Source organism: Plecotus auritus (genome assembly GCF_963455305.1).
Source record: "Plecotus auritus genome assembly, chromosome: 7".
NCBI classification, from domain to species: domain Eukaryota; kingdom Metazoa; phylum Chordata; class Mammalia; order Chiroptera; family Vespertilionidae; genus Plecotus; species Plecotus auritus.
The window spans coordinates 135,435,068-135,462,661 of NC_137774.1; the positions used below are offsets into that span (position 1 = coordinate 135,435,068).

General features: G+C 40.3%; 1 protein-coding gene across 2 annotated transcripts in view; it reads right to left on the reverse strand.

The window, feature by feature from the left end:
• The window catches only part of IQGAP2 (IQ motif containing GTPase activating protein 2), a 285,446-nt gene that overhangs the window by 42,667 nt on the left and 215,185 nt on the right, over positions 1-27,594 (reverse strand). For both annotated transcript variants that reach the window (XM_080680284.1, XM_080680285.1), the window contains exons 14-20: positions 26,785-26,869; positions 20,750-20,917; positions 15,851-15,993; positions 13,836-14,006; positions 7,252-7,335; positions 6,073-6,144; positions 5,341-5,410 (exon numbers count right to left, since the gene is read on the reverse strand). In XM_080680284.1, coding sequence (XP_080536410.1) covers positions 5,341-5,410; positions 6,073-6,144; positions 7,252-7,335; positions 13,836-14,006; positions 15,851-15,993; positions 20,750-20,917; positions 26,785-26,869 — 793 coding nt within the window. The remainder of the gene's footprint in view (positions 1-5,340; positions 5,411-6,072; positions 6,145-7,251; positions 7,336-13,835; positions 14,007-15,850; positions 15,994-20,749; positions 20,918-26,784; positions 26,870-27,594) is intronic.

Below are 27,594 nucleotides of genomic sequence, written 5' to 3' on the forward strand. Positions count from 1 at the left end.
AATACAAGCATGACTGGAAAAAGCTCAGCCCAGTCATGGCGACCTCAACAGCCATCCTCTCCTTAACATGGAAGGCCCTAGTCCATCTTCCTTTTATGCCCAGCATGGTTTTGTGGTGTTCTGACACTCAAAAAATAAAAAGAGTTCAACCAACACCAAAAACAATTAACAGAATGAACTCAGCATGAACAACCAAATCTAGACATCTGGGTTACTATTTTGCCACACTGGATAATCTTTTTTGGAGAAGTTACCTTGGATCATGAGGACCTTTGTGAATTTATTTTCCTCTCATTTCTACCAAAGATGTTGCTGATGACAGGACCATTTCAGAAAAAGCCTGAGCGATGCACCAGAACTCATTCATGTGGAGAAATCGAGAGAACTGGGCCATCTCATTCGTGTCTAAAGTCTCTATCCCTGTTCCTAAGTGTATCTTTTTACTGTATATTCTAACTAGAGGACCGATGCACGAAATTCGTGCAAGGGGCTCGGCCCTCACAGACGCGGCTTGCCTCGGCCCCCACAGCCCTGGCTTCATCAGGAAGGTCGTCTGGCCATCCAGTCTAATTAGCATATTATGCTTTTATTATTATAGATAGGCTAGTTAGAAATGAATATTTTAGCATTACTAATTATTTTGGTTCAAATTAAATATTTCTCCAATCAACAGTAGGCTTTTTTGGCATCTTCATACCACCCTGTGGTATTTTAATATAAGAAAATCAAACACTTTCATGGTCAGCACTTACTGGCCTCATTGCAGTTCTAGCAACTTCCAAGCTTAAATAAATTCATTATCTTTCCAGAGGTAATGGGTGAAAATGGAGGATGACTAAGAAAAATGGTCTTTTTCAGAACAGGAAAAAATGCCTTAGCTTTGTAAAGATAATTGAGAAAGAAATGACAATTTACATTTCAGTTACCATGACACCACCTTATTTGCCAAAGGCCAGAGAAGCTCAGATCTAACTTACTCACTAACATAGTTTTCATCCACCTTCTACAGGTTAAATAAAATCGCCTAGATTTTAAAATTTGAATTACTTTTGTTTTTGTAACTTAAAAAATGTAAGTAAATGAAAAGCATCACCCACAAAAACATGTTACCTAGAATGAAAATCAGCCTGTGTTCATTTGGAGAATTTATTCTTTTTTTCCTCTTTATTGATTAAGGTATTACATATGTGTCCTTATCCCCCCATTGCTCCCCCACCCCCCCACTCATGCCCTCACCCCCCCTGGTGTCTGTGTCCATTGGTTAGGCTTATATGCATGCATAAAAGTCCTTTGGTTGATCTCTCCCCCTTACCCCCACCCTCCCCTACCTTCCCTCTGAGGTTTGACGGTCTGATCAATGCTTCTCTGTTTCTGGATCTGTTTTTACATAAATTGTCTTTCACATGCAAAGGCAAAAACAAGCCCATTTTAGTGTGTAAGGGTTCAGAAAACAAACCCTCTACTCAGACTTCTCATAAAAAACATTAACGATACCCACCAACTGAGAGCTGAACCTCATGCATTCAAAGCGGAGAAGGGTGCCACTGAAAAGACTGGCTGACCTACCCTTACTCCGCTTGCCTGCTGGAACCTAGTGGAATAGGCATTATCCAGTAGATTTGGCATGCCGGGGGCAGAGCCTGGCCTCTAAAGCTTCCCAAGGCTTTTCCTTAACAAGGAAGAGGGAAGATCTTTCTGGAGCCATGCACTTTCCCTCATAATTCAGACAGACTTTAGACAATAAAGGGTGTTGGCTAAACTACTTACTAGGCACTGTGCTAGGAAAATTTCTAAACAGCTTTTTACTTTCTTAAAAACAAAACAAAAACAAAAACAAATTTTAAAACAAGGCAGAGTTAGAGAAAATACAATTGCCAGTTTCATTACTAAGATACTCAAGCAATGATTTTTTTTTTTTTTTGCTCTCTCAAAACTATTTTTGAATGACCTAAATAAAATATTTATTTATTTATTTAAAAGATATTTTTTACTGATTTCAGAGAGTAAGGGAGAGGGAGAGAGAGATAGAAACATCAATGATGACAGAGAAAATCATTGATCAGCTGCCTACTGCATGCCCCACACTGGGGAATGAGCCGCAACCCGGGCATGTGCCCTGACTGGGAATTGAGTCATGACCTCCTGGTTCACAGGTTGATGCTCAACCACTGAGCCACGCTGGTGGGGCCTAAGTGAAATATTTAAAAAATGTGGACGGTACTCATAAATTTATTAGCAAGCTCTTTTCGACTTAATCTAGGACATATTCTTAATTTATCACGTTCTTTTGATAATTAGAATGTTGAAAATTCAGCATGTAAAGAATAATGTTCACTATGTAAAAATCAATGAGAAACATTTGTAGAGTTGTAACTGTAAAGAGATAGCACAAAATGTGATTGCTACTCCTGGGTGATATTTTATTTTACTTCAAACTTCTACAAATGACTTATACTATTACTAGAGGCCTGGTGCACGAAATTCGTGCACGGGGGGTGTGTGTCCCTTAGTCCAGCCTGCACCCTCTCCAATCTGGGACCCCTTGAGGGATGTCCGACTGCCAGTTTAGGCCCAATCCCAATCCAGGACTGCTGGCTCCCAACTGCTCGCCTGCCTGCCTTCCTGATTGCCCCTAACCGCTTCTGCCTGACAGCCTGATCACCCCCTAACCACTCCCCTGCCAGCCTGATCGATGCCTAACTGCTCCCCTGCTGGCCTGATTGCCCCTAACTGCCCTCTTCTGCCAGCCTGGTAACCCTCAAATGCCCTCCCCTGCAGGTCCAGTCACCCCTAACTTTCCTCCCTTGCCAGCCTGGTCACCCCTAACTGCCCTCCCCTGTCAGCCTGGTCGCCCCCAACTGCCCTCCCCTGTCAGCCTGGTCGCCCCCAACTGTCCTCCCCTGCAGGCCTAGTTGCTCCCAACTGCCCTCCCCTGCAGGCCTGGTCATCCCCAACTGCCCTCCCCTGTCAGCTTGGTCACCCCCAACTGCCCTCCCCTGCAGGCCTAGTTGCTCCCAACTGCCCTCCCCTGCAGGCCTGGTCACCCCCAACTGCCCTCCCGTCAGCCTGGTCGCCCCCAACTGCCCTCCCCTGCAGGCCTAGTTGCTCCCAATTGCCCTCCCCTGCAAGGCTGATCCCCCCCAACTGCCCTCCCCTGTTAGCCTGGTCGCCTCCAACTGCCCTCCCCTGCAGGCCTAGTTGCTCCCAACTGCCCTCCCCTGCAGACCTGGTCACCCTCAAATGCCCTCCCCTGCAGGCCCAGTCACCCCTAACTTCCCTCCCTTGCCAGCCTGGTCACCCCCAACTACCCTCCCCTGTCAGCCTGGTCGCCCCCAACTGTCCTCCCCTGCAGGCCTAGTTGCTCCCAATTGCCCTCCCCTGCAGGCCTGGTCACCCCCAACTGCCCTCCCCTGTCAGCCTGGTGGCCCCCAACTGCCCTCCCCTGCAGGCCTAGTTGCTCCCAACTGCCCTCCCCTGCAGGCCTGGTCACCCCCAACTGCCCTCCCATCAGCCTGGTCACCCCCAACTGCCCTCCCCTGCAGGCCTAGTTGCTCCCAATTGCCCTCCCCTGCAAGGCTGATCCCCCCCAACTGCCCTCCCCTGTTAGCCTGGTCGCCTCCAACTGCCCTCCCCTGCAGGCCTAGTTGCTCCCAACTGCCCTCCCCTGCAGACCTGGTCACCCTCAAATGCCCTCCCCTGCAGGCCCAGTCACCCCTAACTTCCCTCCCTTGCCAGCCTGGTCACCCCCAACTACCCTCCCCTGTCAGCCTGGTTGCCCCCAACTGTCCTCCCCTGCAGGCCTAGTTGCTCCCAATTGCCCTCCCCTGCAGGCCTGGTCACCCCCAACTGCCCTCCCCTGTCAGCCTGGTGGCCCCCAACTGCCCTCCCCTGCAGGCCTAGTTGCTCCCAATTGCCCTCCCCTGCAGGCCTGGTCACCCCCAACTGCCCTCCCATCAGCCTGGTCACCCCCAACTGCCCTCCCCTGCAGGCCTAGTTGCTCCCAATTGCCCTCCCCTGCAAGGCTGATCCCCCCCAACGGTCCTCCCCTACAGGCCTGGGTCCCCCCTACAACTGTCCTCTCCTGCAGGCCTGATCACCCACAACTGCCCTCCCCTGCCAGCCATCTTGTGGCGGCCATCTTTGGCCACATGGGGGCGGCCATCTTGTGTGTTGGAGTGATGGTCAATTTGCATATTACCTCTTTATTAGATAGGACTAGTGACCCGGTGCATGGATTCATGGACATTGAAAGGAAATTAATTAGAAGGTTGCCGGCAGGGCAGGACTGGGCAACATGGGCCAGACACACACTGCAGCCAACCTCCTGCGGTTCCGCCCGGGCCGGCCACACCTGGGGTGGCACCGTGGCTCTAAGGGCTTCTATGGAGTGACCGGGGTCCCTCTGGCAGGTGGGGTCCCTCGGCCTGGCCTGCAGGGATTGGGCCAAAACCGGCTCTCCAAGATCCCCCGATGGGTCCTGGAGTGTGAGAGGGAGCTCTGCAAAGTTGCTGTCATACAGGGTGTGGAACCCAAATGCCAGTGTGCAGTAAACCAGATTTGGGGCCAACAGTGCCCTAGCAACAACATAACCTCCAGCCAAAGGTGGAATCGCGAGGCCCCGCAAGGAATCGGGCTCCCTCCTCTCTGGTTTCAGGGTGCATTATCCAAGAACTGCTGCTGCCAAGTCACTGCAGCTCGGTAGCTCCTGCGTTGAGTGTTTGCTCCGTGGTGGTCAGTGTGCATCATAGCGACCGGTCAGATGGTGGGAGGGACACTTAGCATAATAGCCTTTTATATATATAAATAAGAAAAACTATTTTAAAAACCATACCTACTGTGAAAAGTCCAGAACAAAGTTACAGGAAGATGACTGTAGTTACCTTTGGGAGGATGAGTACATGTCTTTTTCCTTTTTATATGATTTCAAAAATTTCTTATAGGAATATGTTTTACTCTTATAGTGAGGAGGGAAAAATCATAGGCCAGCAAATAAATTAAACAGCTGAAATGTAAGCTTATCTTCTGGCTAACTCTTTTGCATTATATTCTGGATTCCAGCTCAAATTTAGTATAAAAATATCAGCATTTATGCCAACCCCATTATTTTTGAAGAAGAAATGACATCCACTCCACTTACCCCTTCCACTTATAATAGGAAACAGGTCATCCACGTTCCCTTGTGTACCAGTTCAGAGTCTGGGGCTGAAGGTGACCCCAATCCTCTGGACACAATGGGCACCTCGTCCTTGGAGCAGTCTCTGAAGGGACTAAGTTGGAAGTAATCTGTGCTCCCCTGGCTTAAAAGGGATCCACACTTTGTTTCTGGATACTTCCACTTACCCAATGTTTTGTAGTCATCTCTAGCCTTGCTTGCTCTCAATAGTGACTGTATTTTCACGATTTCATTTTTCTGCAAAAGAATGAGACCGGTCATGGCCTTCCAGAGTCCCATCTACTCCACTATTTTAGGATTCAGAACTATTTAAGAACTGATGGTGTTTAAGAATGGACACTATTTAGAAATGATAGTATTTTGATGTGGTGGATTCAATGTTTATTTTTCCACTTTTTTTGAATGAAGGGTCTGATAAAGTCAGCTAAAAGTATAAATAAGATTGTACGGAGACTGTTTAAAGAGCTCTAAAAAGGGAAAAGAATTTTACCACCAAACCTAGATGAACCAATCCGTGCTCACATGGTTCTTCTTAAAGATCCTGAAAGAATTCCTCCTGTGGGCTTCTCTCTAATTTAATCAGTGACCAGTTAGAAAACCGTACTAGTAACGTTGGAAAAGATTCCATTAAGATCTTTTCTCTTAGCGCAACTAGCCCACAGCAGTTTGCTCTCTTCCGTTTTTCCTAACCAGTTCTGGTGGGTGAAGGCTCACTCTGAACGTGAGTTCTGAATAAAAACTGTTACGTCTCCAAATATTACCACACTGTGTTCTAAGACCTATTTTTTTGTCCTAGTATTCATTTCCACCATTTAATAAAAATCATTCAAGGCTAACATGAAACAAAGCTTCATTTAGTTCATGTGCAGCCAGGATAAAAATGCACATGCATCTCTTACATGATCTCTGAAATACTGCAGCCGAGAAAGGTAATTCCTCCGTGCTATGGTCATCCGGAACCAGGACTGAATCTAAAAATACGTTAAACAGAGAAATCAAAGAACGTTAATATCTTTTAATGCAGTCTTTCTAAAAAATAGTATTTATATTTTATTTGATAAAAAAGTGAAAATTAGCAGCCTGCCAAATAATGAACACCTAAAGCCTGATCTTCATCTCCTACTTCTTTCACTGCTTCTTCTCTTGTAAGGGCTGGAATCATTTCACACTTTGAGGTACGGAAGGCAAGGTAGCCTTGTGCTATTTTGCTTTAATCCCCATCAATGAAAAGCATGTTGCTGAAAGTTGAAGTGGGTCAAGGAATCAAATGAAACTAAGTCCAGGGCTTCTTCCAACACTTCTGAAATATATCCAATATACTTGAGGTCTTTACAGAAAAACATTTAACGTGTTCTCATGAGGGACCGACTGTGAACAAGAGATTTCTGAGCGAGCAGGCCTATGTTCCATGGAGAGCACAGGACATGAAGGAGCTGAAGCACCATGGATCTAGAAAATGTCATTCTGGGTCTTCACAGTTTAAAAAGTCTTTTAAACGAATCTCATCTGATTCCAATCTCTCTCCAGCCCCCCATTCTGACTTGCATCAGGATTCCCAAGTTGTCTATCAGTTCACTTCTGCATGGTCCCCTGGTTTCCGGCTCTGAGACAGTGATCACCACAGTGCGGCTTCCTTCTCTGAGGTCAGAGCAATCACCCTGGTGCAAAGCTGGTTGGGACTGGCTCACCACCCAAATTCAGATCCTAACTTTTGCATTTACCTTCCCATGAAGGTTTTGTATTGTTAAGTTGGAGCATTCTAAATATTATTGGCAAATATGGTAAGAGGAACATAAAATAAAGTTGGGTTTCTGCCAGACTTTAAATAGTCAATTTGGACTTTCTGGAGAAAGAGCATTTCCTGGTTACAAAGCATTTGGCACATCTGACTCTCATAACCACATAAAGGACCGGAGCCAGCTATGGTGTGAGTAGTGGAGATGGGACTCAAACCCAGGACTTGCTTCTGACTTCAAGGCTCATACCTACTCCTTCCATAGTCTATCTTCCACAAGCAAAACTAAACAGAAGGGAAACGTTTAAGTCAAGTACTTGGTAAGGTAGGAAAGGATGTTTACCTTCACAATAGAGGGAATATGATCAGCGAATGTTTGCCGCCTGCTGACATATGACATCCGTTGTTTATGTCCCCTCCAAAAAGCCTGTGGAAAAGAGTGAGCTACCGAATTAATTATGTGCAACACTTCTCCAGTTTATTTCAGAAAGCTCAAGAACAGAGGATTTCTCAAGACACCGAGTTAGAATGCTTTCGGGACCCTTCCCCCCGAATCTCATCTGAACACTATCTCTGGGGGTGGACATTTAACTGAGCAGAGAGCACCAGCTCACAGTTGAGGCTTGTCCCAAGCTTGAGAAGCCCAGTTTCCCATCCAAAAGCTTAATTTTACCAAGGCCCTGGGTGACAAGGAGGAGTAATAAATTGGAGTTACCCCAAAACATACAAACAGATTAACTGGGTGCTGGTATTTTTTGGTAACAATATAGATGCTTCAAAATAATGACTAATAAATATCTGAATGCAACAAGTGGACCATGGTGGCCCAGACTGGACAGGAAGATGCGCTCCTAACTTGAGACTCTGGATCCCTGAAAACAGGAGGGCTGAGATGGGACATGCATTATTTCGTCTATTCCTTCTCCAAGTGTAATGGTGCTCCAGCAACAGAGCTTTACTAGGTTATCAGCATTAAAGAGAATTTTTATAGGAAACATTTTAAAAAGCTGGACACAAACTGAGATCTGTAGAAGGATCAAATCCACAGCTGTTCAAATCCAAGTTTATTCCAGTTCATTTATGAGTATCTTTTTATTGATGCATATCCTTGTAACTCATTCCAATTCTCTGATTTTTCAAGTTAGAAATGAAATACAAGTTTCTTGTTAAAAGGACAAATAGAAACATTTTACTATTTTTATAAATTCCTTTTTATTTTTGCATATATCAACCCATCTCATTATTCTAAAAACAGATGTGGAATTTATTAGCATTTAAAAATAATATACTTTTTTGTAATAATTCAAAACAAAATAGTCAGGACGGAATAAAAATGATTAACTGAGCACCAGCTCCAGACTTCCCCTCTCAATGCAAATCCCTAGAAATGACACATGTACCTTTAAAAAAACACCTAATTCTGAAATAATTATAGACTCACAGGAAGCTGCAAAAATCATACATTGAGTTCTATGTCTTATGTGAGTCCCTTCACCCAGTTTCCCTCAATGGTAACATCTTACAAATATGCTTTTCAGGACATCTACTATAGTGCTAGAAAATGAGTAGGCATATGGATCAGAAACTAAGAGGACAAATATGTGATACCTTAATCAATAAAGAAATTTAAAAAAAAAGAAGAGTAGGCTACGTGCCAACTTAATTTAAATAAATGATTCTATTCATTTAAGAATGTAATAAATATATGGGTTATATATATTAAAAAAAAAAGAAAGAAACTAAGAGGGATCCTGGAAGAGAAAAGGCAGCTGGCATTGGACTGAAAGGAGGAACCACAGAACAAAATTCTACGAAAATGTGGGAGCATTTACAAAAAATGTTGGATGGTACTAAGCTTGAGAAAGCCTTGGACTACAGTCAGAATAATTTTGGGACAGTTATCACCTTATCTATTTGCCAAGCAGTGAACACAAAAGCGTAAGTGGAAGAGGGGAGTTAGGAAAAGCACAAGAGTGTAGAGCCTTTTTGGAGTGAACTGAGCAATATAAATTTAAAGTTATTTAGCTTTCTATCTAGTGTTTCTAATTTTCAATTTATCTAGCCTAAGGAAATACAAGTACCTGTGTAGAATAAATTTAAGAATTTTTGTTGCACTGTTTGTTAAAACAGATATATGAATAAAGTATAATGTTTACAAATAGAGGAACAATTAGATACACTGTGATTGCACTCATACTCAGGGATGTTACATGACAGTTAAGAAGAATGAGGGAGAGTCTTATACATTGACTGTGAAAATGTTCTGTATCGTGAGGAATAGCAAAATCTCCAACATATACTAAGGCAAAGAGGAAATTGTACCTCACCATACACACTATGATACGACATGTTGACAGAAAAGAAAAACATAAAGCAACAGTACATATTTCTATGCAAACACTCTGTACTCAATGCCTAGAAGATCTATTGGGATAAACAACAAACACAGAGAAAGGGCATGAAGTAAAACGTGCCTATGTACCTAGCTTTACTTCGACCCGGCTATTTTCTAAAGGAATTCCCAGTTGTATGTACCCTTTGAAATAGGTAAAGCATATATGCATACATATACACTCTATTGTTGTACACAAAACTATAAACATATAAGTATGTATATGTGTTTATGTATCCTTTATTTCTGACAACATGGGATCCAATCTTATGCCAAGGTTTGCTTTATTTTCCCTCTAACTTATATATAGCATTTATATTATTTCATATAAAAACACAGATCCTCCCCATTATTTTTTAATGACCACACAGTTGTCAGTAGTATAGTTTTACTATGACTTAATAATTCCTCTGCTGGTAGGCATTATCATTTTTTGCAGTAAATAACCTAGTACACACATTATTGTGCATTTTTATAAATGTTTCCATCAAGTGATTAATACATAGAGGATCACTGTTCCAATAGTTGATAGCTTAAAACTGATAGTGACTGTCAGGTTGCCCTACAAAGAGTGTATGATAGGGACTTCTTTCTCAAAGGTCTCACTGAACAGGTATAAGAAAAAAAAAAAGATTGATGATATCCAAACTGATGGATGAAAACTGCTGCCTCATTTTTATTTATGTCTTGACCTCTGACAAAGTGTGGAAAGCTTACCTGATTTCACATACATTTACTTTCCCCCATTTATAATACAATTGTCTTAAATATTTCCTCCAGCCTGGCTGAGTGTGGCTCAGTGTTTGAGCATCGACCTATGAATCAGGAGGTTACTGTTTGATTCCCGGTCAGGGCACATGCCCAGGTTGTGGGCTTGATCCCCAATGGGGGGAGTGCAGGAGGCAGCTGATCAATGATTCTCTCTCATCATTGATGTCTCTATCTCTCTCTCCCTCTTCCTTCCTTGCTGAAACCAATAAAAATATATTTAAGCCCTAACTGGTTTGGCTCAGTGGATAGAGCGTCGGCCTGGGACTGAAGGGTCCCAGGTTTGATTCCGGTCAAGGGCATGTACCTTGTTTGCGGGCACATCCCCAGTAGGGGGTGTGCAGGAGGCAGCTGATCGATGTTTCTCTCTCATCGATGTTTCTAACCCTCTAGCCCTCTCCCTTCCTCTCTGTAAAAAATCAATAAAATATATTTAAAAAATATATATATATTTAAAATATTTCCTCCACATATTTAGAATCATATTTGACAGTGCTATAATTTCTGCTTTAACTGTTTAACATAATTTTAAAAATTTAATAAGAAAAGGAAAATATATTTCCCATATTTTTACTCTTTTGGTTGTTCTTTTTTATTTTCTGGTGTTCCAAAATTTCATTGCTTATCATTTCTTTGTTTAAAGAACTTTCTTAGCCATTCTCATAGAGAAGGTATGCTGGTAACAAGTTCTTTTAGTTTTCCTTCATCCGAGAACACCTTGATTTTCCCTTCATTCCTAAAGGATATTTTTTCTGGATAAAACATTCTCTTGTGATAGCTCTTTCCTTTCAGCACTTGAAATATATGTTGTGATTCTCTCTCCTGGCACATTTAGGTTGCTATAAAAAAATCTGCCACGAGACATATGTACTACTATTTGGAATACTTTAAACAATAGTAAAAAAAAAAAAAAAAAATCTGCCATGCCCTGGCCATCATGGCTCAGTGGTTAGAATGTCGACCTACACACTGGGGGGTCTCAGGTTTATTCTCAGTCAGGGCACATGCATGGGGTGATTCCCAGTAGGGGACATGTAGGAGGCAGCTGATTGGATGTTTCTATCCTTCTCCCTTCCTCTCTAAAATATTAAAAAGTATTTTTAAAAAGCTATACAAAAAATACACTCACTAACATTATAGCTAAATTAGAATGGAATTTAAAAATATAAATTTAGTAATCCACAGGAAAGCAAGAAAAAGAAAACAGAAAAAAAAAAAAAAGCCAGAGCAATAATGCATACATTAGAACAGGGGGAAATTTTCAAATCACTAATCTCAGGTTCCACCTCAAGAACTAGAAAAGCAGAGTAAAATAAACCGAAAGCAAATAGATGAAAAATAGAATAAAAACAATAGCAGAAATCAATGACATTGAAATCAGCTAAATAAGGAATGTCAATGAAACAAAGATCTAGTTTTTTTTAAAAAAGTACCTATAAAATTGACAAACCTCTTGTAAGAATGACAAAGACAAAAGGAAGACGCAAGAGAGTAAAATCATAAGCAATCTTACCAATGAATATGGAAACGAAAATCTTAAAACATTAGTAAAGTATTATATAAATTCTATGTACTTTTATATACACACACATATAACGCAAGTAGGAATGTGTTTTAAAACACATACACAAAGCTGTGTCTGCACAAAGACTTATAAATAAAAAGCCTAGCCGTGAATTAATCAATTAAAATAATAAACAAATAATTTCAATAGGTGTAAAACACTTTTGATACAATTCATATCCCTTTTTCAATTTAAAAAGAAATTAAACAAACTAAAAATAAATGGATACTCTTAACCGTAACTTAATCTTCACAAAAATATTATCTCACAAAAATCATAATATTATATTTAATGGTGAAATGAAAGAGCCATTCCCTTTAAAATCAAAATGAGACAAAAATGTCCATTATTTAAAAAACAAAAGAAGAAAAAAACCAAAAATGGCTATATAGATTCTTCCTGACTTTCCATGTTTACTTGGACACCTTCTGATTTGTTCCATAAGCACTTGAGAGAAAGATTAGCCTCTGATGACATAGTGGTTCTCTGTACCACTATTCAGTTTCTTGGGAGGAGACTGAGGTGGGAGGGTGGTGGAGCTGGAGTGTCCTTTGCTCAGCCTGGGAGCTTTCTCTCTGAATTTGTTAAAACTACTGCGTCTGGGGCTGATTCAGCCAGCTAGGAATGTTGAGCTGTTCTGTGGAGGGAAGTTTTTAGATCTCATTCAGATCATTTCCCCTAATTCAGGGTCAATCAGCCACTTTGGCAAGATGAGATTAGCATGATCCCCTGTGGTTCATGGTCCTTGGGTTTTGTGGGTTAGCAGGTTTCTGTTGACTACATATTCATCTCCAGTCTATAGCTTGCCTTTAGACCTCATCCCTTCCTTGTTAGAAAACTGTCAGAGGAGTGAAGAAAGAGCATGGCAGGGCACAGTTCAATGGCTTCTTCAATCCTGCTGCCTCAGCTGAGGTGGAGGAAAAAGGCTCTAAATGATTGTTTCTGTCCTTCCCCAGCCCTCACATGACGTTAGCCCTGAGTCCTACTATCAGATGGATTTTATAGGGCGGGCTCTTCAGAATCTCTTCCAACTGCCACACTGCTTCATGCCCCAAGACTGGAGAGCTTAGGGCTGGTCCAAACTGTGTCACATCAGCTGACACTCTGTATTTTGTATGAAAGTAGAGCCTTAGCATCAGTGTAGATGATTCTCCTTTTATGCTTTTGTTCACATCCTATGTGTTTTGCCTACCATTTGTTTAAAGAAGAAAAAACTGGAAAACGTATTGAAAAATAAAAGTATCAGGTTTATAGGAGAAATTGCTTTTAAAAAATTAATCATTTCTGCTTTCTAATATCTTATGCTCTGACAAATTCACATATTCGAGCACCTATCATATGCAAGACACTAGAATACAAGTTTTAAAACTCATCTTCTGTCCTGAACAATATTATAGTTAGGTGGGGGAAGCAGATAAGTACACCAATGGTCACAAAAAAGCTCTTCAACTGAAAAACTTTCGGGTTAGGAAATGTCATAGTTATTGGCCAAAGCAAACATCCATCAAACTCTGCCCATCAATAACAGCATCACTTTGGGTGCAACAAAAAGGACAAACACATGGCCTTTTGAAAGCCAGCATGGTGGCTGGTAGAAGGTGCAGGGGAATACAGAGGAGAAACAGCTACATCTGCAAGGTCCTCTCTGGCCAACCAGAAAGTCCTGACAAGTCATGCAAGGGTAAGAACAGCTCACAACAAACGGGATTTTCCTGCAGACCCAAAGGAAGAATGACAGATTATATAAGGGAGAGGGCACTCTTGGAGATGCTAAATCTATTTCATTAGTTCTTCTGGTTTTTTTTTTAGATGCCACTCAACATCCACTAACCACTAAAAAACCAATTCATCAGGAAACCGAGTCAGAAAGTAGGTGACACAAGGAGATCCAGCTGTTAAGAGAAACAGGATTTCAAATCTGATCTGAGGTTTCCTCTGGCTCCGACTAGGTTGGTGGCAGGTGGACTTGTGGGATCCACAGTGCCCCCGAATACTCTCTCGAAAACCACAAGTGAGAAATCATTCAACATCCTTCCCATCCTGGAGCCTTAAGAAAGCAGTCTTGGGGGCATTGATTAAGGAAAAAAATCTGAAGTCAGATTTGTTTATTAGAATGCTGGCAGTCGATTGTCCTATTATCAAAGAAAACATTTCTCAGGGGATAGAACAGTTTGCTGTAACTAGTGGCAGGTGAGTCACATACCTGTATTTTGACCACATGCTTTTCTTGTTCATACAAAAATGATTTCCTAGCTTCATACTCTTTCCTAAGGAGGGGTCCTGCGCGTGTGTCTTGAAAGCGAAGGAGGAAATCTTCGGGCGCAGACCACATCTTCTCACGAATGTAACCTGTTGTGACTTCCTCAACAATGTCCTGGCAAGAGACATTTCTTATGGTTACACCTCACACATCAGGTGAAAGAAGCATACAGAACAGCTTCTGGGAATCTTATGTTTCAGAAAATGATACGGATAGCGCTTTCTGGCTTGGTTTACAAACAGATCTGACCAGAGCCGAGGTATGAGCTGGCTTAGCTTCTTTCTAGCAACATGATTTTGGAATCCTCTAAGCGTTGTGCTGAGTTGGTATGAGAACGTGGTCGAATGATGGCAGGATTTGGAGGTGGAGATGTACCGATGATGCCGGCCCTTGCTAGGTGTGAGGCCTGAGCTCCACCGAGTATAAAAGGGACAAAGAAGAGTACAGTAAGCATAGGCACCTCTCATCTCTCCCTCCAGCTGCCAAGGAAAGGACTGCAGTGCCCACGAGGTCCTTAGGCTTCTCTGCTGCCTTTCTCGACCAGGACGGAGAAGGCAGACCCTTGCAATGACTTGAGGAAATCTCAAATCTGGGGGGAAAGACTGGGGGTCAGAAGGAAAGGCGGGGGAAGACAAACCCCATTATAAGCAGATAGGAAAAACCTAGATGAACGAGGAAAAAGGAAGGAGGGGGATGATGAGAAGTCTTTATGTGGACTGTGACTGGCTGACTTTTACGTTCTCTGAGAGACACAAGCAAAGACTGGACTCACTTCTATGGCTGATGCCTTATTCAGTGTGATTGAAATCAATGGGTGCTTAATTTAAAATAATTGAAAGTGAAATCATATAAAAGATGCATAAATACCTTTAAGGGAAGATATATATGCACACTGATTGATTAAAGTTAGTAATTCTAGATTGTTTAGAAGAAATAAAATGTATGGTGTAGGTAGGCCCTCATTTTTTAATAATCCTAACAGACTGATGCTCAATTTCACAAAGGTAAGCCCAGGGCATCTCTGGATGCCACATGTCCAGTTTTCAGCTCTGAATTTTAACCCTTCGATGCTGCTTCTTCACAGCTTGACACATCTTCTCAATTACAGCATATGAATTTTAAATATTGCCCACAATTTTTCCCCCCCAACGAAGTAGCACTGGTAATTCATTGCCATAATGCCATTTTCCTGTAAATTGTGGGGAACTTTGAACATTTGAAATCAGTTAATAGACTATGTTCTTCACTATCTTCTTGTCGGTCAGGATTTCTGGTGGCCTTGTCAGTCCTAGGCCACAGTTCTTTCTCTGATTTTTAGTAAATACAGTACTGGTGATTCTGTCCATAGTACTGCTATATCTTTGGTGCTGTGACTTTGAACAAGTCTGTAAGATCTACATTTGTGAGATCTACTTATGTTTTCAAAATGGAACTCAATTATCTCAGTATTTTTCTCTTTAAATATACTACAATGCCTGGAGCAAACAGCAATTTTCACATCTTTTAAGTCCAGCTTTTGTTCTCAAGTCCAAAGTAATCTTGGTGAACATTCCTTCAAGAGTATTTCCCTCCAGGAATCATCACTCACTTTTTAAAGGATCTTACATAGCCGTGTTGTAGGCTGAGAGGGGGAAAGAAATGACATTTGAATACTGACAACCAAGGAATGATCCTTAATTGAACTTTTGTGTCAAGGAGCATCTGAAGATTGATTTATTATAAGCCAGGAACGCTTTCTTCCCCTGCTCTGCCTGATGTTGTTATGCCAACATGGAAAAAAATTCTTAAAGTTATTAACCACGCAGCCACTTCCACCTGTAGTTCACGAAGACTTTGCTCCACATCCAGCCTTCAAATAAATCAATTAGTTCCTCCCACCATGTCCATGATTAAAAAAATAGAAAAATAACCACACTTATCTTTATACAGTAGTTTTACATCAAACAATAACATCCTACCTTAATTTCTTTTTCCATGAGCCATGATTCTTTACACAAGCAAGATTTAGGAGTGACCCAGGAACTCTCTTGTGAATCGACATTGTAGTAGTAATCATATTTCTCCTGCAGGGTAAGTTTGAGCCATGGACCTTCAGCAGACACTAAAGAAAAAAGTGCGTTACATTCTAGAGAGGAACACCTTCAGCATTTTAATGTTGTTTCTTCAATGTGTAATATAATCTAATGAAGATGCTTTCAGATAGTCTAAGTTAAAATCATTAGAAACGACTTACTAAAATCGATGAATGCTGTGTACTTAGTAGCAGCTCTCTGCTAAGCCAAAGAAGGAAAGACTGATGTCTAATGCCAGATTTGGACCCCAAGCTTTTCATGAGGATGGTGGGAGTCACGAATGGCCAACAAGAAGGCTAAGCAAACAAGGAATGCATGTCTCAGGTAAATGTGAACAGCACCACAGTAGACAGAGGAAGGCCATGAGTAAGATTCCTCTTGGCTTAGAAAGCCTCCCACAACTTTTATGAGAAGTGACCTGCAAGGACTGTACCCCATTATTTAGAGGGGGCCAGTGATCTGCATTAAACCAAAGCAGCAGTAACTCATCTTTGCGGACAACTCATCCAAGGTACACAATGACATATGCAAAGTCACTAAGCAGGGAGAAGGAAAATTCTGGTTCCTCTGACTCACTTTGCTCTGTACAACACACAAAATGAGGGAAAAAATGTTGGAAGAACTTAATTTGGGGGTAGGGGTGTACTAGGAAAAAAGCTATGGCAGTCATTGCTTAAATTGGTCAAGAAGGATATCTCCACTTAATCCATGGGCTACCCTTTCTATTTAGAAATCTGCTTATTTTAATGAACAGTCATGCTTCCTGTCCCAGACCAGAGAGTTAAAAACAACAATAAAAATAAAAAAGCTCTGACCTAGACCAAGCTACACCAACTGCTGCCAAGTGAACATTAGACTAAGCAGAGGTAAAGCCCTTTATTATGTGTTGATTCTTAATTTGGCGTTAAGTGGCCCTAAACTGTTCTATTTGTCAATGCTCAGGAAGAGAGACGTGTCTCTTTTCAAATGGACAGTCAGACAGCTGTTGTCTGTTTAGAAGTACTGGTATCCTCAAAAATATATTGTACAGTCAAATTAGGATGATCACAAGTAATTATTTTTTTCAATTACCAGTAGTTGTCAGATCCACAAATGCTTTTCAAGGCAACTCTCTCATTGAGAAGAAAAGAAGGAAGTGAAAGTGGTAAAAACAAACACAGCTAAGTGCCTATCAGCAGATGAGTGGATTAAAAAAAATAAAAATAAAAAAATCTACACAATGGAATACTATGCCGCTATAAAAAAGAAGGAACTTTTATCATTTGCAACAGCATGGATGGAACTGGAGAGCATTATGCTAAACGAAATAAGCCAGTCGGAGAAAGATGAATATCACATGATCTCACTCATATGTGGGATATAATGATCAACATAATTTGATGAACAAGAATAGATCCAGAGACAAATGGCAGGGGGTAGCGGGGGTTAGAGAGCAACCAAAGGACTGTATACATGCATATTAGCATAACCAATGGACACAGGCACTGGGGCGGTGGGGGCTTGCCCGGGGTGGGAATGGCTGGGGTGGGGGGGTCAATTGAGGAAAAAGTAGACATATGTAAAACTTCAGACAATAATAATAATAAAAAACACACCCAGATATATTCTCTTATTTGCATAAGATGTGAGAAGTAAAAAGGCCTTAATTGGCATTAGAAGACTTGATTTAGGTTGGGATGATCTCAGTGGATAACAGGAAAAGGTAATTATTATCATTTTCAAATTAAGTTTGAATTTACAGTCAGAGAAGAGGCAGAGAGGGTGTCTCCAGTCCACGGTCCAAGTATTTTCCCTAAGAAATGTAGTTGGCTGGTTACTAAGAGAAAAGACTAATTATGAACCTTGGAGAAAACCATAAAAAAAAGATTCCAGTTAGTTAAGAGGTGGTAGCAATCTAAAAGGAAGCATACTTTCTAGATGCCTTCTAGACAAAATTATACTTCTGTGTAAGAGCTAAACTGAGCTATAAGGCTCGGTGATCCACTTAGGAGTGGACACTTCAGTTTGGGAAAGAACACACATCCTAGAACCAGAGGTGAAAGAGATAAGAATCACCCTGATCACCCCCCAACCCAAACAATGTCCATAGGTTTATCTGGTGTGGAAAGTCAGTCTTCAATTGCCTAGAAAGTGTCTCCTCGTCCTTCTAGAACAGGAGGTGGAAAACTTTTCCTCTACAGGGCCAGAGAGTAAATATTTTCAGCTTTGTGGGTTCTAGGTCTCTGATACTGGTCAACCCTGGCACTGCAGCATAAGAGCTGTCATAGACAATACATAAAGTAATGAGTGTAGCTGGGTTCCGGTAAAACTTGATTTACAGACAGGTGGTGGCCAAGGAATCCACTAAAAAGCTAATAGAATAAATGAGTTCAGCAAGGTTGTGTAAGATCAAAATACAAAAATAAACCGTATGAAAATGTGTCAGTGCAAAAGTCTGTACACAAATGTTCACAGAAGCATTCTTCAGAACAGCCAAAAGTGGGGGTGAAAAATCCAAATTCCATTAATTGATGAATGGATAAACAAAATGTTGCACATCCTATACAATGGAACATTATCAGCCACAAAAAGGAATGAAGAACTGACATATGTTACAACATGGATAAACTTTGAAAACAGTATGCTAAGTGAAAGAAACCAGACACAGTATGATCCATTTACATAAAATGTCCAGAACAAGCAAAACCATAGAGACAAAAAGTAGACTAGTGATTGTCTGGGGCTGAGGGGTGGGGATCAATGGCTAATAGACATGGGTGGGGGGGTTTGTTTGCTGTAATGAAGATGTTTTGGAATTAACTAGTGGTGTTGGCTATACAAGTTTATGAATGTAAAAGCCTCTGAAGTACACACCTTAAAACAGTGAATTTTATAGTATGTAAATTATATCTCAATAAAAATCATTGTATTTCTATACAGTAGTAATAAGCAACTCCCAAATGAAATTAAGAAAAACATTTATAATAGCATCAACAGAATTAAATATATAGGGATGGGCAAAAGTAGGAGTACTGTATAGGAATAAATTTAACAAAAGAAATGCAAGCCTTATACAACACTGAAAACTATAAAACATTGTTGAAAGAATTAAAGACCTAATGAAGAGACATTGCATGTACATGGATCAGAAGACTTAATATTGTTAAGATGGTAATACTCCTCAAACTGATCTACAGGTTTAATACAATCCCTAACAAAGTCCCCAGAACTTTAAAAAAATTTTTTGGAAAAAAAATGAATCCGAGGTTTTTGAACTGGATACCTTGGGATATTCTGACTCCATTCACCAAAACATAGCAAGAGGAAGAGGAAGAGGAAGAGGGAAGTTTAAGGGAGAGAGGATAAACTAGGGGCCAGGATGGATTTGAAATTATGATGGGTCATTTCTAGGAACTCACCCCCTGAATTAACAATGTTGTGCAGTTCTTTCCCATGAAGGATAAGGCAGGGGACACTATGGTAACTCCTGATGCAGAGATGTGAACGGAAGAGAGGGGCTCAAAAGTGACTAGATGCCATGAGAGAGTAGCCAATAGCCCTCCTCACAACTCATTAACAGGACATTTGCTGAATTGGAGGGTCTAACCTCCAATTGGAAAAACATCAAACTTCAAAAGTAAGTACAACTAGTGAACAAAAATAAACCGATGAACAGAATAGATCCAGAGACATAAAAGCATGCAAAAGACCAATGAATCTCAAAGGGAAGGGGGGGGGGGTGTGTGTGGGAAAAGATTAAGCAAAGAACTTATATGCATATAAGCATAACCCATGGACACAGACAATAGTGTGGTAGGCCTGCGGTGGGTGTGCGGTGAAGGGGGTCAATGGATAGAAAATGGAGGATATCTGTAATACTTTCAACAATCAAGAAAAAATTTAAAAAATTAATTAAAAAAAGAGAGAGAAAACATATTTGATAGAAAAAAATAAAATGCAAGTCTTCAGTTTTGAACCTTAAAATAATAAAGTTAGTACATAGGGTACTACTGAACAGACTTTCAGTTGAACTAAAAACATGTTTTCCCCTCAAGTTCCACAGTGGTTTCCTAAAGGTGAAAAGTACTATGTCCCTGACCTATATGCTACGGTGCAAATAAACACCAGCTACAGCCAGGAGTTACCTGGATCCTGGATATAGAAGGTGCTCAGTAAAAAGCTACTGAAGAAATGACAGATTAACTCTCCAAAATTTATCTCCTTGAGTTTGTCATTATCTCCTTCTGTCCAAAATGTCATGAATCTGAATTCCTAAATCTGGAAACTCATGCTCTCAACAATACTTTCCAGAGCTAAAATTTCATGTTCTGCCATTGGCTTGAACAGGCATAAATATCTGCCAAGGTTACTGATCTAATCCCTCAGAGACCAATTCACTGCACTTTATTCCATATTTTCAAAATTACTCTTTACTTCTAGTAAATATTGTACAATCATGTATCATTTGTGTCAAAAAGGATAGAGAGAAACATCAGTGCAAAACGTCAGTTTTTACCGCTGGAGGAATCAATCAACAAGCAAGACCTATAAAAAGTCTCCTTAAATACTGTATTTTCTCAAGTCTATGATGCCACCATGTATAGCCACCAAGTTAATCACAGCTTTCTAAAACACAACAAGGAAAAGAAAAATCTAAATAATTCCCTTTGCCATAGATGATAAAAATCATTTTAGAAATGTCAATTTGAAAGCATTATTTGTCTTAAAATTAAGAAAATACAATACCACAGAAACTATCATAACCAAAATGATATTCAGCTTGTGCTAAATGACAAAAACGCTTACCACTTTCAGATTTTTGCTCTTTTGCCTTCGTAAGGGCATCATAGTAGTTGCCAGCACATTCGGAGATTACGTCATTTGTGTTACCAACAGAAGACTTCAAAACAGACAAAATATCACTTTTCTTTTCTTTCTCCAAACACTGATTAACATCAACGACCAGTGTAACCCCTGGATAATAATAAAAAAGTGATTCTGTTAAAGTTTATCTTCTATTTACCCTGCAGGCATGTAAAGCTATAATTCAACTTTTTAGGAATACACTGGTATCAAACCTTATTACCCTTTGAGAGTATGTACCACATATGCCCAAGAGACTGTCACCAATTCACCCACCAGTTTAGGCTGTAAGAATAAGATCCCAGCCTGGCCGGCATGGCTCAGTGGTTGAGCGTCGACCTATGAACCAGGAGGTCATGGTTCAGTTCCCCGTCAGGGCACATACTTGGGTTGAGAGTTTGATCCCCGTGTGGGAGACAACTGATTAATGTTTCTCCCTCACATCAATTATTTCTCTCTCTCCCTTCCCTTCTCTCTGAAAATCAATGAACATGTCCTAGGTGAAGATTAAAAAAAAAAGATCCCATAGGAGCATGGTTTATTAAAAATCACAGCATTTCCTGGTTACTCATGTGTGGTTGCAAGGCCTTCATTTTGTTCACTGTGATAATCTTTGAAATTGGGTTAATGCACACCAATGGACACATGTCATTAATTGGTATTTGAGAACTAGCTTTATGAATACATTTATTTATTTCAGAGCAAGTAAAATTTTATGTAAGCTTTGGAAATTCTGATATTCTTCTGTACAGTGCAAGTATACTTTCAAGATTGTCATTAGCAACCAAAAAAAAAAAATGTTCTAGATCAGGGGTGGGCAAACTTTTTGACTGGAGGGCCACAATGGGTTCTTAAACTGGACCGGAGGGCCGGAACAAAAGCATGGATGGAGTGTTTGTGTGAACTAATATAAATTCAAAGTAAAGGAGTGGAGCGGAGAGCAAGAGAACCGGATAGAACAGCCGGATCCGGCCTGCGGGCCGTCGTTTGCCCAAGGCTGTTCTAGATAGAGAGGCAACAGGCACAGCTAGTGAATATATGCAATGGAGTCCAGAAACTTAATTCTGAAACCAATTTAGACCTATAAAGCATTTTATCACATTTCAAATTTCTGCCTCTTCCTTAAATAAAACCACACTGAACTCTGGGTTGCCTGAAGAAACTTAGCGTGGTGAATTCTTACAAATTTTTAAAAATGTGTTGATTATATATAATATATAGAGAGAAATGGAGAGAGAGAGAAGAAGGGAGACAGAAACATTGATTTGTTGTTCCACTTACTGATGAATTCACTGGTTGCTTCTTATATGTGCCCTGACCAGAGATCAAACTCACAACCTTGGTGTATTGAGACCAAGAATTTACCATGTTGCTCTGGCTGGATAGTTATTGACCAATCTGGCCATAGCAACATGGTAGATTCTTTATTATCCACTTTAGTTCCAGATAAGAATATTCTGTATGCTAAGCCAAATAAGCCAGTCAGAGAAAGATAAGAATCACATGCTCTCACTCATATATAGAATCTAATGAACAAAATAAACTGATGAACAAAATAGATCCAGAGACATAGAAGCATGGAACAGACTGATGAGTTTCAGAGGGAAGGTAGGGTGGGAAGTAATTAACCAGGTAACTTATATGCATATATGTATAACCCATGAACACAGACACTAGAGTGGTGAAGGCTTGGGAGGGGCAGGTGTGGAGTGGAGGGGATCAATGGGAAAAACAAACAAACAAACAAACAAAGGGGACATCTGCAATACTTTCAACAGTAAAGGTTAAAAAGATATTCCAGCTGTACCAAATGGACTATTATTTTCACAACCTGTAAATGCAGTGAGTTAGAAATGTAGAACAAAAAAATGGCAGAAACTAGTTTAAAATACTTTTTAGATGAAAAATGATCTTGCTGAAAAGAGAAGAGTTACATTTTCTTTTATTTTTAAAACACACACACACCAAGCTCTACCATACAAATGCTAAATGGTATCTTGTTATCAAATTATGTTCACATGTGCATAGAACTAGAAAGGCTGACAGGGCAAGAAAAACAGAGTTTGACTTGTAGCAGCCTGGAGTCAAAGTCATGCAAATCTGGAGGAGCATGGGAAAAATTAAGGAGAACTTCCGTGGCAGACTCCAACTGTTGCTGAACAAAAGGTATAGCAATATGTTCCTGTGCTGGAGTTAACAGGGATGAGCTGGCCCCCTCTCCTCTTCTCCAGCAAGTCTTTGCAGGATGAGAAAAATGCAGTACTAGTGTCTGAGAAGTTTGTGGTCTGAGAGCAGCAGAAGGAACAAGTAAATGTCAAAGAACTGTTACATGAATTACATCTGATAGCTTCATCCGGCCCAGTAAAATGCTGTTTTCCTTGAAAGATGGGTATTAAAGCCATACATTTCTTGCATATAGTAATGCGCTTTATTACTGAGTATTTATGTTCAAGGAGTAGGTCCACAGGTTAACTTTCCAGCTAACTGAAGCTTACTTTTCATCTGAACAGAACCATTTTCCATGAAAATCTAAAGCCCTGGAGAAAACCCTAACAGAACAGTCTCTACACGGCTCATCATTTTACCCACAGTCCCTGGTACACAGAAGATGCTTAATGTTTGCTGAGAGCTGCCAGAAGCGTCCCTCATGTCATTACAATTGTATGGTACTATAATACAGTGAGGGATATTTCAAGGACTACAGAGGTACTTGGGCTTCTTTGCTCCTGCACTAAATGGCCTCAAATTCGCATGCTTTTTAGTTTCTCCCTTATCGTCACTGTCAGCTATCACTTCTCGCTGCTGCTGCGTGCCTGCAGAGGGCAGCCCCAACACTTAACTGCTTGGTAATTAATTCATGGCTTCTGATGTGCTTGGAGTTGAGAAGAGAAACAACCAAGCATATTAGCATTCTGCCTGAGATAAGAATAAACAGGCTCAAAGTGTGTGTCCAAGAGGTCCCCAATGAGTAGAGTAAACCAGTTCCAGGACACAGGCTTCTTGTTATCTATTCTGATTAACTTTTGGCTTAATCTGTGGGTTGTGGTTAAATTCCAGATAGCTGAGATGTCAGGTAAAGGATCTCCATTACGTCAGGCATATTTCTACTAAGAAACAATTAAGAAACCTCCCACGAATCATGTAAGAAATCCAAAAACATGTTTGCTTTATATCTTATGCCACATACCAGCAGGCTTTCTCTAAGGCATGCATTCTCAAAAGAGATGTGATATAAACCCCAGTAGGACAAATATTGGTTCTTGGGGAAAGAATGTAAAAAAAGTATTTTTATGTATAAAGCACAGATCTACATATGGCATATAAACATATATACAATATATCTGTGGTATTACAATTTCATGGTGAGAAAAAAAATTTCATGGCGAGGTCCAATTAGAGAAACCAATGTCTAGAAAGATTCCTTAGGGTGCAATAATGGAAAAGGTAGTCAAAAGTAGAGAAACCTACTTTAAGAAAGCAAAATGCTCCAGTGAAAATGAACACTGGGCCAAAATGAAGGAGACTTGAGTTCCTCTGCCCTTTTAGATCTTGCCCTTGGTAAAGTATATGAACCAACACATTTTCTTTGATCAAATTATCTGGGAGTGGAATTGATGCTTATAACATGTGACCAGAATCTGTTTCAAGTCTTCATACAAAGGCTGAAAAATGCTTTTAAAAGTAAGATTAAATCCCTGTTAAGAAACTGGAAAATTCTCATCTCAGTGTCAGAATATACAGCGGTTTTATCTTCAGATCATCTCTTTGTTGTCATACAACACAGAAGAAACTATATCAACTCCTCTGAGGGACGGGACCGAGGTAGAAGGTAGGATTTTAAATGTGTAAGTGCAGAGTACAAAATCATACATCTGAGGAAACCTCTTACTTTCATAGTCAATAAAAAGAACCATGAGTCTCATGTGATATGTGATAAACAGAAATCATTTGCAGGACAAATGTAAGAAGACTACAGAATAAAAGGAATAAAAGAGAAAAATTCTAGGCTACTTCAGTAACTGTATTATAATCCAATTTCTTGAAAAGTCTTTCTTCAAACTACATTGCTTTCAGCTTTATATTTAAATCACTTATGTACACATCTCAATTTTGTTTTCTTTTTCTTAACAATTACAGTGCTAGAACAAAAAGACTTCAAAGATCCTAAGGCTATAAAAGTTCAGGTTGGAGAAATACACATATTTTTTTCTGGCTAAGGAAATAAAAACCAGATGTTCCTCACAGATGATTCCAAAATTTAAAAGCCTATCTCTGGCCCTAATCAGTTTGGTTCAGTGGATAGAGCGTCGGCCTGCGGACTCAAGGGTCCCAGGTTCAATTCCAGTCAAGGGCATGTACCTTGGTTGTGGGCACATCCCCAGTAGAGAGTGTGCAGGAGGCAGCTGAATCGATGTTTCTAACTCTCTATCCCTCTCCCTTCCTCTCTGTAAAAAAATCAATAAAATATATTTAAAAATAAAAAAATAAAAGCCTATCTCTGGAGCAAGAGTAAGGCATCTCAATAGTAATCTACCTGATAGCTCAGTATACAGTAGATTCTAGCTATACCATGAACAGACAGCTCAATGAACTAGCCTTTTAGGAATCTTATTTTATGTAGGTTGTTCACATATGTCGAGTGTTAGTATATCGATCTTGAAGCTATTTTAGATTGCTCTGTGAATTTTCATACTATTCCTCTGTGAAACAGAGGCATAGTTCTCATTTGAGCCAATGTGGGGATTCTGCCAGTTGTTGAATATGTCCATTCCAATTATGCACCTGGACTTGGGGAAGAAATCCCAGGATGGGTTTGAGGACCCACTGGGCCCTGAGAGACGGACCTCAGCTGAAACTCCATTGATCAGCTGGCCTCCATAAGCCACTACTCTGATCACAATGACATTTTAGGTCTCTTGGAATTAATGTCACTTCAGGATTCAGTAATCCCTGAAAAGTTTGATTATGTTCTTTCCCCCAGCACAATCACATGGTAAAAGGCCATAGATCTCTTTGGGGAAAGCCTGGGAGAAAGATGAACAGGATAAAAATGTGTTAGTGTAGCAGAGTTCTTTCTCAAGGGGACCCCGCCTTCCCTTTCCTCAGGGAGTTCTGGGTCTATAAACAATTAAGGGGCCATGACTTCCTGTTTTTATAATCCAAGTTATACTTCTATTCACTTGACCTAGAACTCTTCTTCTGTTTATAAAAGTAAGAATTTAGTAGACTGTCTATTTCATTTCTAGGAGCACCATGTTTAATTAGCCAATTCCATAGGTCTCTGTGAGTTAGACTGTTCTGATTACTGTGTTCACTCTGCTGTTCATTATAAATTGCATCCATTTGTCTTTTGGTGATTAAGTGCTGCCACCCAGCTTCTGCCGGCCTCTCCATAACTGCATGAGCCAAATCCTAAAAGGAAATCTCCCTTTCTCTCTCCATATACGTATGTGCAGTATAGATAGATGTATACATACAATACTCTTTCTAGAGAAACAGAGCTATCTATCTATCTATCTATCTATCTATCTATCATCTATCTTTGTGGTTGTTTTTTTTCAGACAAAAATATTTATGTAGTTCTTTCTCTGGAAAATGCGGGCTAATACAATGAAAGGCATGGAAGGGAGGACGAACATTTATTGAGCAAAAAATGGGCTAGTTTTTTAAGATTAAGATAAAAAAGGACTTGATTGAACTATAAATTTGAAAACTTAGAAACCATTTTTTGTTTCCTGGGTTTTGTTTGGTTACATTCTCAGATTTTGCTGGAAAGAGCACCTAGTCATTGAAAATAGTGCAACCAATTAATCCTATTGTTGTATACATATGTATTTAAGAACTCAAATTGGTAGAAGTCCAACCTTTTCAGAAATTAAAACTATTGCATTAAAAATTATGAATAAAAATAAAAATTCAGAAGTATAACCAGATACAAGCAAGGCAAGATGGGCCAGCAAAAGGAGGCGAGGGCTTACATTGTTTTGCTTTGTCCTTGTCCATGTTGGCCTCATAGACTGCGTGCTGTATCTCATCCAGCCAAAGAATTTTAGAAGCAGGGTCCTAGAAATATCGTCATAGAATAAAAGAAAAAAATAGTGAATGATGATGAAACAGAATAACTGCTTTTAAGGAACCCGTTTATATAATTTCCATAAGCTCTTATTTAGCAACTACCCAGTTCTGCCAATACATTCATTCTACAAGCTACTAATGAAGTAGATCCCAACACAACCACTTCTCCCTTCCCCTGTCACCCCTCTAGTTCAGCCCACCAGCATCTCAAAACTGAGCAGCTGCACTGGTCTATTTGCTTTGCTGCTTTCAAGTTTGCCCTCTAGCACAGCGGTCTTCTAGCTAGAACCAGATAATCTCTTCAAAATGGACAGCTCATTACAACACTCCTTGACTTAAACTCCTCCAAAGGCTCTCCCCTGAAGTTGGGAGGAAACAAAACTCCCCACGGACTGTGCGGATTTAATGAACGGGCTTCACCTCACACTCCTCTACTCTCTATTCCAGACCTTCACACCAGCCTCCTTCAGATCCCAACATTCTACCCCAGCAAACTGGCTATAATTCTTTCTTATCATTCGGGCCTTAATCCAACTACCACGCCCACAAAAAAAGACTTTTCTGGCCACCCTTGCCAAAAACTCTCCGCTCCAGTCACTCAGTAACTGTGGTTCCCAAGGCAGTCCAGAGTGCCATGGGATACTTTAAATTTGAGGGAAACATAATGACACCATTTATCAGATACAGAGCCAAAAATAAAACAAACCTTAAAA